Source organism: Peromyscus californicus, unplaced genomic scaffold (assembly GCF_007827085.1).
Source record: "Peromyscus californicus insignis strain IS unplaced genomic scaffold, ASM782708v3 Scaffold_5__1_contigs__length_169319896, whole genome shotgun sequence".
Lineage (NCBI taxonomy): Eukaryota > Metazoa > Chordata > Mammalia > Rodentia > Cricetidae > Peromyscus > Peromyscus californicus.
This window is the reverse complement of record NW_026294573.1, coordinates 31666676-31681701: the sequence shown is the minus strand read 5'-3', so window position 1 is coordinate 31681701 and position 15026 is coordinate 31666676. Positions and strand designations below refer to the sequence as shown.

The window sequence follows — 15026 nt, the reverse complement described above, 5'->3', positions numbered from 1 at the left end:
TTAGCCATGGACATGGTCTCTTAACAGATAACTCCCAGGAACTTGCTGGAGGCACAGTACAAAAAACCAGTTTATTTCAGCAAAGCCACCCAGTGGCTAGAGCCGGCCCAGGACAGACAGCAGCACACTGCCTATGCTGGCTTTAAGGCCCAGCCACGTCCAAAGAGAGAGCCTGGGCACTGCAGAGGAGCTGCTGCTAAGGAAGGTAACCCCAAAGAAGGGCTTGGGCCACACACAACTGCTTCACAGGACCCAGTCAGCACCAGGGCCCCAGAGGCCAGAGCTCCGTCCTTGTCTTCCAGAGGTGGGAGCCGAGCGAAGGTCACATATACTCTCCACAGTCAGCGATGATCACCTTCTGCTTTGGCTTCCCATCCTTGCTGCCCTGAGCCTTGGTGGGCAGAATGGAGAAATCAGGAGAGGCACAGGGCTGAGAGCTGCTCAGCAATCACCCTCTCCCCAACAGGGACCTCTTCCAAATGCCCCCTTCCACAGCCACAGAGAACCCCCTCCAGTTCGCCCACTGGGAAGCCCATTCCAGGTCCAGGCAGGAAGCCATTTCTAACTACCTACCTCAATCTGCCGTAAGACATCCAGGCCTTCAGTGATCTCCCCAAACACCACATGTTTGCCATCCAGCCAATCCGTCTTATCACAGGTCAGGAAGAACTGGGAGCCATTGGTATTTGGGCCAGAATTGGCCATGGAGAGAAGGCCTGGGAGAAAATAAGACTCCTCAGCTCCCTCCAGTTTCCAGCCATGGTGCACACCAGTGCTGACTATTGACAGTGCTTCTGTATACTGGCTCAGGCTCCAAGACAGGGACCTGAACCCATGACACATGCCTATGCTGACTGTTGACAGTGCTTCTGCATGCTGGCTCAGACTCCAGGACAGGGACCCTGAGATGTATCACCTCATCTTTCCTCACCATAGAAAAAGGACCAGTGGGCTGTTTCATTTTGTTCATGTTCTTTTCATTTGTAACAATGACTTGCTATTTACTGTGTAACCAGGCCCATTCATTTAAATGGAATTGTATGGGCTGGGGAGACGGTTCTGCAGAGAAAGTGCTTGCTGTAGAAGCCAGACAATCAAGTTCATCTCTTCATCCCCAGAACCTACAGTAAAAGGGACGGTCTCCTGAAGGCTGTCCTCTGGTCTCCACACACCAACTGCAGTACATGCACTGGCACTCAAACACATGCACAGCACACACAAACCCACACAAGTGATAAATATGTACATGTGTTTAAGGATGCTGTGCTGTGACAACTAAGATGCAGGGATATCTGTGCTGGGAAGAGAGGTTAAGGCAATCACGTGGGGGAGGAGGGAAGCTGGGCCAGGACAGGAGCTGGAGACAGGCAACAGCTATGGCTGACAGGGGAGATGAATCCAAGATGAGCCCTAATTCTTTTTTCGAGACAAGTTTCTCAGTAGCCTGTTCTGGAACTCACTCTGTAGACCAGGCTGGCCTCGAACTCACAGATCTGCCTGCCTCTGTCGCCCAATGCTGAGATTAAAGGCGTGCACCATCATTCATTTCTTTCTTTCTTTCTTTCTTTCTTTTTCTTTCTTTCTTTCTTTCTTTCTTTCTTTCTTTCTTTCTTTCTTTCTCTCTCTCTCTCTCTCTCTCTCTCTCTCTCTCTCTCTCTCTCTCTCTCTCTTTCTTAATTATGTTTATGTGCCTGCATGCTTGTCTGTGGCCCACATGTGTGCCTGGTACCAGAGGAGGCCATAAGAGACTCCCCTGAGACTGGACTTACAGATAGTTTTGAGTTACCATGTGGGTGCTGGGAATCAAACCTGGGTCCTCTAGAAAAGCAGCCAGTGCTCTTAACCACTGAGTCATCTCTTCAGCCCCTGAGCCCTAATTCTTGACCAGGTACAAGTAGACAGTGTATCATCTACTAAAACAGGGGGACATGAAGGGAGTTGGGGGAAAAACTATTTTAATCTGTGAAGTCTGAGGTCCTCTCCAAGAGCATCCAGTGCTCTTAACCACTGAACCATCTCTCTCTCTCTAGTCCCTTAAGAACTAAGTCTGTTATAGTTACATAAACTCTAAGTCTTAAGGGCTTTCCCCCCAAAATGGAATCTTCTAGGGAACTGGATGTGACAGTGCATGCCTATAAACCTAGCACTCAGGAGGCAGAGTACTCAGGAGGATCCAGAGTTCAGTGCTAGGTTGAGCTACACACTAAGACCCTGTCTCAAAACACAAAAACCAAGCCAGGTATAGTGGCACATGCCTTTAATCCCGGGACTTGGGAGCCTGGAGCAGGTGGATCTCTGATTTCCAGGCTAATCTGGTCTATATGTCAAGTTCCACCAAGGTCAACCAGGGGTACATAGTGTGAGACCGAGTCTCAAAAACAAAATTAAGATCAAACAAAGACAAAGAAACAACCCAGGAATTACAACTACAATATAAATCAATGCAATCTCATTCATCATTTCACAAAATAGAGTCAGCACCAGCAACACTGTCTGTGGTGTTCAAATCACCAGCAGATACATCTCCCTATTTCTAACTGCTGCATCTGAGTGTGGCACACAGCGGAATAACTCTTGTGTCCTCTGGTGTAACTGCACCTATTACAACATTCTTACTTTTAAGATAATGTAGGCAGAAGTATTGCCCCCATACTTCAGTCTAGCACAAACTTGCAGGAAGAAAACAAAGGCACAGTGAACAGGTTTCTATGGAGAAATCAACTCATCTCTGAGCCACTGCCATGCTTAGGAATCAAGGCGGGAAACAGCAAGTCAAGAAAGTAGCGTGGCGGGCAAAGCAACTGGAAGATGGAGGAGCCGACCACCAGAGCAAGGTGAGAAACAGGAGCACAGGGCCAACAGTACAGGATACTGCTGGAGATGGACTAAGGTGAGGCAGAAAACTGGCTGCTGCCAAGAAAGATGGTTGGCATCTTTAGCAAGAAAGGTCTGAGTGGCCAACTGGGGCTAAAAGTCTAGACAGAAGGACTTTTTCTTTTTTCTTTTTTTAATATTTATTTATTATGTACACAGAAGAGGGCACCAGATCTCATTACAGATGGTTGTGAGCCACCATGTGGGTGCTGGGAATTGAACTCATGACCTCCAGAAGGGCAGTCAGTGCTCTTAACCTCTGAGCCATCTCTCCAGCCCCATAAGGACTTCGAGAGAGTAAAAAGGCAGTGAGTCTATTCATTTTTTCTAAAAGCTTTGCTTAAAAGTGGACTAGAGTCAAGATGACAGCCGGTGAGAGGAACAAGAGTCCAAAGATAATTTACTTTAAGGATTGAGATCGCATGCCTGGACACCGATGGACCAAACTGCTAAGCAGGAGAAACACATTATATAGGTCAAAGGGAACCAGCAGAAGATGCCAACTTCCTAAGCAGGGCAGAGGGACAGACTCCCTCATAAGGAGGGATGGTCAGTCTCTGTACAAGGAGGGAAGTCAGAGCAGGCACCTGTGGTAGGCAGGAGGCAAGACCTCAGATCAATATGGAGGTCTCAGAAGACAACAGGCATGGGCCTGGGATCTCTGACTGGGACTGGGGGCATAAAGGGATGCAGAGGTTGAGGGCACAGGGAACCTGCAAAGATAACCAGACTCTAGGCTAGCAGGGAACACCAGCTTGTGGAATGAAGGAGGGACATGAAGAGCACAAGGCTGGAGGCAAGCAGCTCACCCCAGCATCTGTTTCTTCAAGGCTGGCCGACCACTTGTGGCAGTCAGTCTGCCCTGGCCACGCCTTACTCACCACACCAGAATTAGTGCTTACCTGCTCCTGTGTGTTTGAGAATGAAGTTTTCATCATCGAACTTCTTCCCATAGATGGACTTGCCCCCAGTGCCATTGTGGTTTGTGAAGTCACCACCCTGGCACATGAACTGCGGGATGATGCGGTGGAAGCTACTTCCCTTGAAGCCAAAGCCCTTTTCATGGGTGCACAGGCAACGGAAATTCTCTGGTGTTGAGAAAGGAAACGATGTTGAAGTTGAAGACAATGTATCTTCCTGATCAAAATTAAAGTAACTACCCAGAAAGATGAGGGGGTATGAAAGGGGGAAAATAAAACATGTTTTTCTTGTTTAGTTTTGCACAGCTGCTCCTGGGTATGCACATGGGGATGATTCCCAGGACTCTTCTGGATTCTCTATTCTACCATCTCTATATTATCTAGGATACACAACACAATATAAAAGCTCCATAAATGGTTGCTATACTATATTATCTAGGGCATATAATGGGGGACAATACAAGCATGCTTAGTAGAGATGCAATGTTCCCCTCAAGTAGATGTAGAAATTTGTATTACATTCATTATTGTGTATGTGCGTTCATGTGTACATGTGTGCAAAGGTCTGAGGACAACTCACAGGGTTTGGCTCTCTCCTTCTATCATGTGGGTCCTGGCCTTGAACTCAGGTGTCAGACTTGGCAGCGGGTACTTGAACCTGCTGAGCCATCTGACTGGTCCGTCACATGTTTCTGCTATGGTGGGTTCAATTCAGAGATGTGGATCCCACGGATAGAGGGGGCTAATTGTATTCTCCTCTTATCCTCCTTATAAGCTGTTACGATACTGATTTACTAAATAACCACATGCCACCTTGATTAAATAGGACAGAATTTGTGCGTTCTATCTATGCTGTATTCTCAAACTATACTAAAGTGATAATGAAGTGGGTTTTTTTTTTTCAATTTATTTGTATTTTATGTACATTTGTATTTTGCTGCATGTACATCTGTGAGGGTGTCAGATCCCCTGGAACAGGCATTACAGACAGTTGTGAGTTGTCGTGTGGGTGCTGGGAATCAAACCTGGGTCCTTTAGAGAGCAGCCAGTGCTCTTAACTGATGAGCTATCTCTCCAACCTGATTTTTTTTTAAAGATTTATTTATTTTATGTATATGGTGCTTTATCTGCATATACACCTGCATGCCAGAAGATCCCATTATAGATGACCACGAGCCAACATGTGGTTGCTGGGAACTGAACTCAGGACCTCTGGAAGAACTGCCAATGCCCTTAACCACTAAGCCATCTCTCTAGCCCCATGCAGTGATTTCTTTTTTAAAGAAAAGGGGGCAGAGAAGGTGGAATCCAGGGCCAGTAAGACAGCTCAAAAAGTAAGGCTGCAAGCACTTACTGTGCAAGCCTGGAGACCTGAGTCTGACCCACAGAATCTATGTGGAGTTAGAAGGACAGTGGTACTTTCCTCCGGGATACAGCTTTCCAGGTTTAAGGAAAGCTTAGGATGTTTGTTCTAAGGCTCGTTGTCAATTCAGGAAGTCCCTGAAACTGACCAGATTCAATAGGATCCTCTCTTCCCTAAGCAGGAAAGATTGCTGAGAGGCACTGTTAACAAATGGAGCTGTCTATAGTCATCTCAAAACACAGAGCTGCCTGAAAAATCACTCTAACCTGTCAAATTGCCTGAAGTTGTGCAGTTAGCACCAGGTTCCTAGCTTTCACGAGCCATTTTGGGCATTTGGTGATGCAGCTGACTTTGGGTCAATTTCTGCTCCTGTAAGTAACTACCTACTCTACTCTGTTCATGTCTTTCCTGGAACTCTGCAAGTTGTCTTCTAACCTCCGTATGTGTCATGCACATGCACAGGCGCGCGCGTGCGCGCGCGCACACACACACACACACACAATCATTTGTTTTTGACAGGGTCTCACTATGTAGCTCTGGCTATTCTGAAACTCTATGTAGACCAGGCTGGCCTGGAACTCAAGGGATTTGCCTACCTCCGCCTCCCAAATGCTGGGATTAAAGGGGTATGCCCCACCACACCCAGCCACAGTAATTTCTTTCTAAGGTTCTTCTCTCCCCACCCCCCAGCCCCCGAGACAGGGTCTCTCTGTGGAGTTTTGGTGCCTGTCCTGGATCTCGATCTATAGACCAGGCTGGCCTCGAACTCACAGAGATCCGCCTAGCTCTGCCTCCTGAGTGCTGGGATTAAAGGCGTGCGCCACCACCGTCCAGCTTCTAAGATTCTTTTTTAAAAACCACCTTCATGTAATGTGTCTGCATGTGAGCATGTGCATGTGAAAGTGGGAGCCAGAAGAGGCATCAGATTCCTTGGAGCTGCCTAGACAGGCTTACAGTAACTCACAGCACTAGAGAACAGGCCCCACCCGTAGGCATATCTCCCCATGCTCACCCTCAGACATGCCAGCCAAGACAGATAAGGGGTTGTGGAAGGGGGAAAAGACTAATTCCTTTTCTAGGGCAGTAAATCAAACGATAATGCCTTGAATGAAAACATATATATGTTAAAAAAAAAAGGGGGGAAAGAGAGAGAGAGACAGAGGGATGGAGGGAGGGAGGGATGGAAGGAGTGAATATATAGCTATTATCTTCCAATATGGAAGTCAAAACCAAAATAATGAGCTAAGAAATGAGACCGGCTGCCTCTGAGGAAGAGCAAACGGTGCAGATGGCAGAGCGGGGACGGGGTTTACTGGTCCCTATTACAGGGACTAACGACTTGTCAAACCAACCTCTGTGATAATAACTCCTTAAACTGTATGTGTAAATAGTAAAATTTACATTAAAAATAGTCAATATTTTAATAAACAGGAAATTAGTACTAGTTACTTCTAAAGCATAGAGCTGGATGTACTACTGTTGGGATATATGAGTGTGTGTGATCGTTTCTTTTAAACAATGAATATATTATTTACAATGTATTTGTAATAATATATTATTTGTGCTATTTTTTAAAAACTTCTCTATTATTAATAATAATAAATCAACACTTATGAAGCTTCAATGTCAGCTCTGATCTGTTATTAGATCCTAGGACCTTAGATGCCACGAATTAATTTAGTCAGGTCAGAAGCAACGCCAAGGGTCTAAGAGCTGAGGCGGGGAGAGCCTTGGGAAGGCTTGCTGCCAACTTGACCACAGGGGTCTGCTTACCTGCTGTCATGGGCACAACATCAGAACGCAGGAGCATCTGGATGCGGCCGGCGGGCTTGTTCCCTATCTTGATGTCCATGTACACCTGAGGATTTGACCGCGCTTTTTTTGTCGTGGGCTCTCCCTAGGTCAGGAGAAAACACTACTTAGGATGCTAGTGCTCCCTACGCGGGCACACGAGGAATGGAACCCAGCACCACAACCAGGGACCAGCCTCAAGACAGGAGCTGACAGGGAAGGTCGTGGGCCCTGACAGGGCCGCAAGAGGCAGGAACTACGGCCACAGCACCCAACTGGACAGCCAATGACAGGAAACCCCACTCAGCACTCTAAAACGGGGCCCCCACCTGGAGGCATCTCTCTCCATGCTCACCATCAGACATGCCAGCTCACATCTCCATGTCCCGCAGCTAGCAGGGTCAGAACACTCAACCCTCCTCATCTTCAGTGCCTCAGTCAAGTCATAAACCTCACTACAGTAGTGGACACACTCATGCACCAACACTTCTTTCCTCCATGCCCAATCATCACTGTCACAGGTTCACCTTGGAAGCACAGGGGAACCCTTCGGATTGGAGTGTCAAAGGACAAGAGGCTGAGGCCTGCTGTGTACTGAAGCAGAGGAGACCATGCAGAGGAAGGCAGAACATGGAACACAAACATCACATTTGTTTGGTTCAGCTGATTGAATGTCAAAGCATCATGCAGATGCAGAGGCTCTGGCTATGCTGGTTACGTTGGTACTAGCAATACCACAGCAGCAACAACAATACAGTACTTGCTGTATAACTTGCACCAAGTCACAAAGGTAGTACGTGATGAGTAGGAACTGAAAAACAAGCCACCTTTTCCCCTCAAGTTCACGCTCTTAGTCCATTATTCCACCCCACAGTACAAGACCCCAGCTTATCAACTGTACTGCCCAGAAAAGACAATGGGCACAGGAGTAATATGTGCAAAAGCAAGTGTGTGCACGGTGACTCTATTTTACTAAGTGTCAGGCGGGGACTGTACTACAGAGCAGCAGAAAATGACACCTGCAAGATGGGCAGGATGGAGACCTGGGAGCTCCTGTGTCCTGAGACACATGACAGGGGAAGTGCAAAGTTCTGAGCAAGAGAGGAAAGAACAGGATCTGTACTCCAGGAAGATTATTCTAGCTTCTTTGGGAAAACACTAGAGGAGAGCAAGACTGTGATCAGAAACAGTGGAAATTTCCAAACCAGGGACTTGAGCTTAAACAGGGGCTGCAGTACAAAGAGAGGCTGTCAAGGGAGGCTTCAGAGAAACACCTGAAGAGTGTGAGGATGCTGGTTCTACCATAAAGAAGGGACTAGGAACACCTGGGGACACCCCTAAGCGGGCTACTGTAAGTAGCCCCTATGAGCAGCTGGAAACAACTCAAGTCTGATGTTAGAAACAGACCATCAGAATCAACGGTGCAGCACAGGAGGGCTTCAGAGAGCCAAGAATGACTGCTCCTGCTGCAGCTGAAAAAGGACAGAAAAGCCATGTGCCATGAACAAAGCATAGAAGAATGTCAACCTCATAGGGTACATAGAGGAAGTGAAGTGTGGTGATAAATTGTGTACCCTAATAAACTTGCCTGAGGATCAGAGGACAGAGCTAGCCACTAGATTAGACATAGACATACACCTTTAATCCAACACTTGAGATCTCACGCCTTTGCTTGGGAAGCACACACGCCTTTAATCCCAGGAATTAATATGGCAGGGCAGAGAAAGGTATATATAAGACATGAGGAAACAGGAACTCTCTCTCTTTAGACTGGGGATTTCGTAGAGGTAAGAACTAGTGGCTGGCTGTTCTGCTTCTCTGATCTTTCAGCTTTCACCCTGATCTGTGGCTCTGGATTTTTTATTAAAAGACATCTAAGATCCGAACAACAGTGAAGTCCTGCAGCACTGGTCATGGAGGTGTGCTGAGAACTGGGAAATGTGCCAGGGCAGAACTGCCTTAGGCAAACCCAGAAACCACACACATGCTAAAGGGGAAAACTACCTGTCCTGTCACCTCTGTATGAGGCCAAGGCCCTCAGCACGAGAGGGCTGCCTGGCAGGGTGTAGGGGAGCACAACATGATCCCCAAAGCTGTGCCCTTTCCTTCCCCCAGCACCACCTTCACCAAGTCCTAAACTCACCATCCACCCTCTGCACTTCTGTAAATACACACATCTCCAAGTCCCCATAACGATGGGAAGCACAGCCTGTCTTCTGGGGAGGCGCCACCTTCCATCTCACCTCTTGGGTTTCTGCTTTGGGAGGCTCGGGTCCTTCCTCTTCTTTATTCTCTTCAAGAGTCTTCCCAGAAAACTTCTTCAACCAGTCGTCATCTGACCAAACTGGAAGGAAAAGACACACACAGTGAAAAGTCAGACTGTCCCTCAACTGCCAGGCAGATGCTTTGGTCATCTCTGTGGTCCTCTTGGCCAGAGAAGTCCCCTTTGAGATGCTCTAGACCAAGCTCCCACTGGGACTCCCCAGAGGTCCAGCGCTTAGTAGGACCAAGGGGAAAAGCTGTGCCAAAGGCAAAGATGAGCTTTGCTGGCTTCAGCCCTTCTCAGGAATGGAGTACCATTAGGAGATGAGAAACCAGGCAGCGTTCTCTCAAGAGGAACAATTACTTTGGCTTTTCTGTTGTTTGCCAATAAAGGTAACATATACCCTTCACCAGTGTGAACCACCCTCTTGACCCCCCTCCACTCCTGTCCACCAGAAGCAGTACTGAGCATGCACATAAAGGAGGCCAAACCACAGCACCCAACGAGCACCCCAAAAGGTACCCCACTCACCTGGTCTGGATGAGCCCTCTTTAATTCTCATTGGTTTGGCCAAATTGACACGAATAGTCCGTCCAAAGAGCTCAGATTCATTCTGAAAAGATTGTAAATCCAGTTGCCTAAACTGTCAGATTAAAATCTCCAGCAGCTTTTCACTTACTTCTGACACCTGGTGATCAGTCTCTTCCTTTAATCAGGATCCCTCAGCTATGCCCTCACCAGACAGTACCAAGGAAAGAAATTAGAGGAAACTGCCCCCTGGAGCTGCTGCAAACTTTTTTTTTTTTTGGTTGAGATGGGGTTTCTCTGTGCAGCCCAGGCTGTCCTCAAATTCAGAGATCCTCCTGCCTCTGCCTCCCAAGCACTAGGATTAAAGACATGTGCCACCAGCTGGCTAGCTGCAAATATTTAATACCTGTGAAGACCTGCACTGCTGAGAAGAATTCTGAGCTCCAGGGACTCAAGTGACAAGGATAAATGCAGGCAGACCCCGAGTCCACCTTTAAAAGCAAGATCATCTTTGAGATAGTATATATGGAGAATGGGGAGTAGAGAACAATGAAAAAAGAACTTCAAAGTGGCACTGGGAAAGGCCACTCAATGTGAACCTTAAGGCAGCAGTGAAAATCTCATGGGAAAAACTTAAATTTCTTCCAGTTAATATCAGAATCAATCACGTACCCATTTATAATGGAAACATGTGCTCAGAGATGATTAGTTTTAAAGACTTTTGTTTTCAGCAAAATTCTAACAACAGTACAATATTTTTGCACTTCATATCTGATATAAAATGACACAGAAGTGTCTTAGGCCAGCCACAAATCTTAAGAATGTCGTCATGTCCAAGGACTTTTCCAATCATCTGCATCAGTAGCATAGCCTTCAGTTACTGAATTTCTCTTTTCAATTGTTAACTCATCTTACATTTCACAAAACCTTTCCCTCTGCAAATATGCAGTTTCAGTGAGCAATCAGTTGGCACTGGGTTCACCATTCACCATCATATGGGTGGCCAGTGAGACCAGCCAAGAAGGATGAGCAGGAAGTACACTGTTAAGTGGGGAGGTGTCTGAGCAGGAACTAGTTTTACCAGCGATCAGTTCACAGTGAGTATTTTTACTTGATGGCAACTTTTACCACCCCACCCAACCCTGACACTTCAGAGATTCAGAATACCAGTATTTGAACAAGGCCCCCTGTACCAGCAAAAGGCAACTTCAGTGAGAATCAGGATTCCCAGCCATACCATGTTGTCAATAGCTGCTGCAGCATCCTGCCAAGAAAACGCAAGGTGTAAGTTTAGGCTTCTATCTGAATACGTGTGTCTAAATGCACACTTGGTAGCAAAATAAACATGAAAAAGTCACCTCTGCACTTCCTGCCTAGTTTGTGTGTGTGACTAACAACACTTCCTGGGCAATTTTCAAGCTTGTAGTGCCACGATCTGCTTCTAGCTGAAGGCATAAGAGACAAACACCAGCACTGCCAGGCAGGAATGCTCAACAAACAGAGCTGTAAGAGCTCTGCGGAGCAAGACAAGCAGCGTCTGACCGTCAGTCTGAGCTGCGACCGACAGGTCACAGTCTGATAGGAAGGTTTCCTTCAAACAGCACTTCCCAAAGCATCAGCCTAAGACCCAAAACCTAAGTAAATGGGAAACAGCTTCCTCTACAGCACTGGTTCTCAACCTCCCTAATGCTATAACCCTTTATACAGTTCCTCCTGTTGTGACCCCCAACCATAAAATTATTTCGTTGCTACTTCATAAAAGTAAGTTTGTTACTGTTATGAATCGTAATGTAAATATCTGATATGTGACCCCAAAGGGGTCATGACCCACAGGTTAAGAACTGCTGCTCTGTAGGAACCAAAGACTAAACCAGGAGAGCACCGAAGTCTTACCTCTGCCAACTCAAATTCAACAAAAGCAAATCCTCGGTGCTTTTCTGCAAAAAGGAAAAGACACAAGAACAAGTCATTACCATGTGAGGCAATGGAAGGAAAAAGATCAGTCACACGCCATGTCCAGACACCAGAAATCCTGCCCAGTCACTATCTAGAGAGAAGGAATCTCATTCTTTGATCTCTTTTAAATAATATTGGAAGCAATGATAAACATCTTCTATGGACAAAGCTAAATAATTGTAAATTTGTATGTGTATGGGTGTTTTGCCTACATGCATGTCTAAAAACCATGGTGTACCTGAGGAGGCCAGAAGAGGGCACTGGATCTCATAGACGGGAGTTACAGATGGCTGAGAGCCACAGGGTGGGTGCTGGGAATTTAATCTTGAATCTATCTTCTGGAAGAACAGCCAGTGCTCTTACCACTGAGCCATCCCTCCAGCCCTGAACTGATTTTTAAAAAAAAACAGGGTTTCTCTGTGTAGTCCTGGCTATCCCAGAACTCACATTATAGACCAGGCTGGCCTTGAACTCTTAAGGGATCCCCATGCCTCTGCCTCCTGAGTGCTGAGATTAAAGGCATGTGCCATCACCACCACCTGGCTCCGAATTTTATTTTTAATCTTTAAAATGAGCGTTAGGGCGGGCAAGATGGCTCAGTGGGTAATGGAGCTTGCCACCAAGCCTGAGGTTATAACCTGAGTTCAATCTCAGGATCTACATGGTAGAAGAACCAATTCCCGCAAACTGTCCTCAGCTTTACCACACAGAAATAAAGAAAAAAATTCTTAAGGGCATTCTATTCATTTATGAAAGTCAAACATAAACCTTAACCTTCACGCAGTACAACTGGGAAGGTAAGTTACTATGTTATCAACTATTTATTCAAATACACAATTTGAATCCAAGTGCCACAGTATGTATTTGTAATGCCAACTTCTTGGGAAGCTAAGGCAGGAGGATCATCAGTTAAGAGGCCAGCCTGGACAACAGTGAGATCGTTTTGAAACAGAAACAAAACAAAACTAAAACAAGCAAAAAGTCACCAACTAAATATAAAATTTGATCCATCAACTACACATAAAGCATAAATCCTAAAATCTGGTATGGATATTCAGTCTTTACCCCCAGACAAATTCTGACTTAAATAGAGAGCCCACACACAACAATGTCAACTTAGTTACACAGTCCATTAGAAAGTCAGCCCGGTGATGGTGGTGGTGGTGGTGGTGCACACCTTTAAACTCAGCACTCAGGATGTGGAGGCCAGCCTGGTCTACAGAGTGAGTTCCAGGACAGCCAGAGCTACACAGAGAAACCCTGTCTCAACCGCCCCTCCCCCAACACCCCTGAAAAAGTCAATAGAACTTTTTTTTGCAGACGGTGTCTAACTATGCGGCCCAGACTAACCTTAAACTCTATCCTCCTGTCTCAGCCTCTGAAACACTGGGATTACAGACATGTGCCACCATGCCCATCAAATACTGGCAAAAAAAAGATTCCCTAGGCTCAGAGAGCTTAAAGATCTTGTTATTCGCCCCCACTACCCTTTCTCTGTGTGTGTATGTGTGTATATGTGTGGTCAGTGCTAGGAACTGAATCCATGGCCTCACATGTTGGGCAAGAATTCTGCTGAGCTATACCTCCACTCTAAGAATGCAAATTTAGAGTTGGAATGTGACTTTTTTGTTTGTTTGCTTGTTTTGGTGGTTTTCGAGGCCATGTTTCTCTGTATAACCCTGGCTGTCCTAGAACTCAGAGATCCAACTCCCTCTGCCTCCTGAGTCCTGGAACTAAAGGCATGGGCCACCACCGCCTGTGTGACTTTAATCTTTTACAATTCTCTTCCTCTAGGAGGGTAATGAACATCAGAGTCACCCAAAGGACCCACCTGTTTCATAATCCAGAGGAATCTGAATATCTGTGATGTCTCCAAAAGGGATGAAAGCCGCATGAAGAACCTTGTCGTCCACCTCTTCTGCCAGCCCACCTGTAAATAAGCCAAGGACACTCTGAGCCGGTCCTCCACACTCAAAAGTCGCTGCATTGGCACAACAGCAAAGGGGAGGGATCTTTCCATCCAGTCCTTCATCTACACAAACACCTCTCTCTCTACTGCCCCCCCCCACTACGTTCTTTCTCCAACCTTTTTTTCAAACAGATCCGAATCTATCTCCAAGATTCCACAACAGCTTCATAACTGACCCCGCCCACCGCAAAAAAAAAAAAAAAACCAAAAACAAAAACAAAAAAAACAGTAGGAATATTTTGGGGGAAGTGGAAACAAATCCATCAGTTCTCTTAGACAAGTCTTAAACGTCACCGTCCCAAGATAAAGTGAGAGCTCCTTAAATAGTAGTGTACACAGGGCTCTCACCCGAGCCTCGCTTCCACTGTTTCCCTGGGTTTCTTGAAAAATGACTCCCTTGCCCCCAGGCGTCAGGCTATTTACATCTTTGGGCTTCGGCTGCAGCTAACAGTTTTGCCTATACTCGGACCCCCTCGCCTAACTCCTGCTCAAGTTCTGCGTCCCCGGCAACAGAAAGCTTGCACTCACCCAACTTCCTGTCATCACTGTTCGTCCCTACTACAGCGCTTATCAAACTGTGATGTTTAGGTTAATTCCCACTTTCTTCTTCCTAGTCTGGTAACTCCTTCCTTTAGGGCACAGACCCAGACATTGAATGTTTGTAAAACGAATGGGCGGGAGGATTTGGAAGCCCATACATAATTCCTGTCACTGGTCAGGGCTCCTGTGCGCTTAGTGGACTAGGAAGGTCGCCGGAATGGTTCCTTCCATCTCGGCTCACACCCTCAGGTCCAGCAAGCCCTCCTCCGTCGAGCCGGGCTGCTCGCCGCCTTCCTCACATTTCCCAGACTCTGCCTAGCTCCCGTTCCTGCTCACCCACGTACAGCACACGCTTGGTGGTAGCCATCTTGCTCGCTCCAGTTTCCGCCGGAAGCCGCCGCTCGGCCCGCCCCCCTTGCCGTCGCCCTTTCCCGTAGGTCCTGGTGGGTCCCTGGGCGCGGCGGCTGCAGGCTCCGCCCCTTCCCGCCTATTGCGGCATCCGGTACCCCTGGTGGTGGGCGGACCTGAGTGATGTCAGTGACCCCGCACGAGCTGGACGCTCCGGCGCTGATGGTGCTGCGGGGAACAAACCGTGGTCCGATCCATCGGGGAATTATCGGCGGTTATGACCCACTACCAACACACTACCGTCCGGGCTGTCCAGCCACTTGTTTCTGGCCAACTCGGAAGCTAAGAATGATTTTTACATTTTGAAAGGGCGGGAAGCGGAGAGGATCAAGACAATAATATTTCATAACAGATGGAAATTACGTGAAATTAAAATTTCAATATCGCGAAGTTTTATTAGTTACAGCGACATTC

At 46.9% G+C, this 15026-nt stretch overlaps 1 protein-coding gene across 4 annotated transcripts; it reads right to left on the bottom strand.

The window, feature by feature from the left end:
* Positions 1-52: 52 nt before the first annotated feature.
* On the bottom strand, positions 53-14642 carry Ppie (peptidylprolyl isomerase E). Of its 4 annotated transcripts, none has more exons than XM_052717362.1 (10): positions 14541-14642; positions 13527-13625; positions 11633-11676; positions 10977-11003; positions 9743-9824; positions 9192-9292; positions 6931-7054; positions 3777-3962; positions 574-716; positions 53-391 (listed from the first exon to the last, which is right to left on the bottom strand). In XM_052717362.1, exons 1-10 carry the CDS (start codon positions 14569-14571, stop codon positions 323-325), a joined length of 906 nt encoding a protein of 301 aa, XP_052573322.1. In that variant the 5' UTR covers positions 14572-14642; the 3' UTR covers positions 53-322. The 4 variants fall into 4 exon arrangements, with proteins under 4 accessions (XP_052573322.1, XP_052573324.1, XP_052573323.1 ...); XM_052717364.1 differs by having other exon boundaries at positions 14549-14633; XM_052717363.1 differs by lacking the exon at positions 14541-14642 and adding an exon at positions 14193-14534.
* Positions 14643-15026: the final 384 nt, after the last annotated feature.

Excerpts from the sequence above, each read along its gene's own strand:
- Ppie (XM_052717362.1), bottom strand. The coding sequence starts at position 14,571 with ATGGCTACCACCAAGCGTGTGCTGTACGTGG. Across the intron at positions 9,293-9,742 it reads AGAGGGCTCATCCAGACCAG|TTTGGTCAGATGACGACTGG; the intron begins GTGAGTGGGGTA and ends TTTTCCTTCCAG. Across the intron at positions 392-573 it reads ATGTCTTACGGCAGATTGAG|GCTCAGGGCAGCAAGGATGG; the intron begins GTAGGTAGTTAG and ends CTGCCCACCAAG.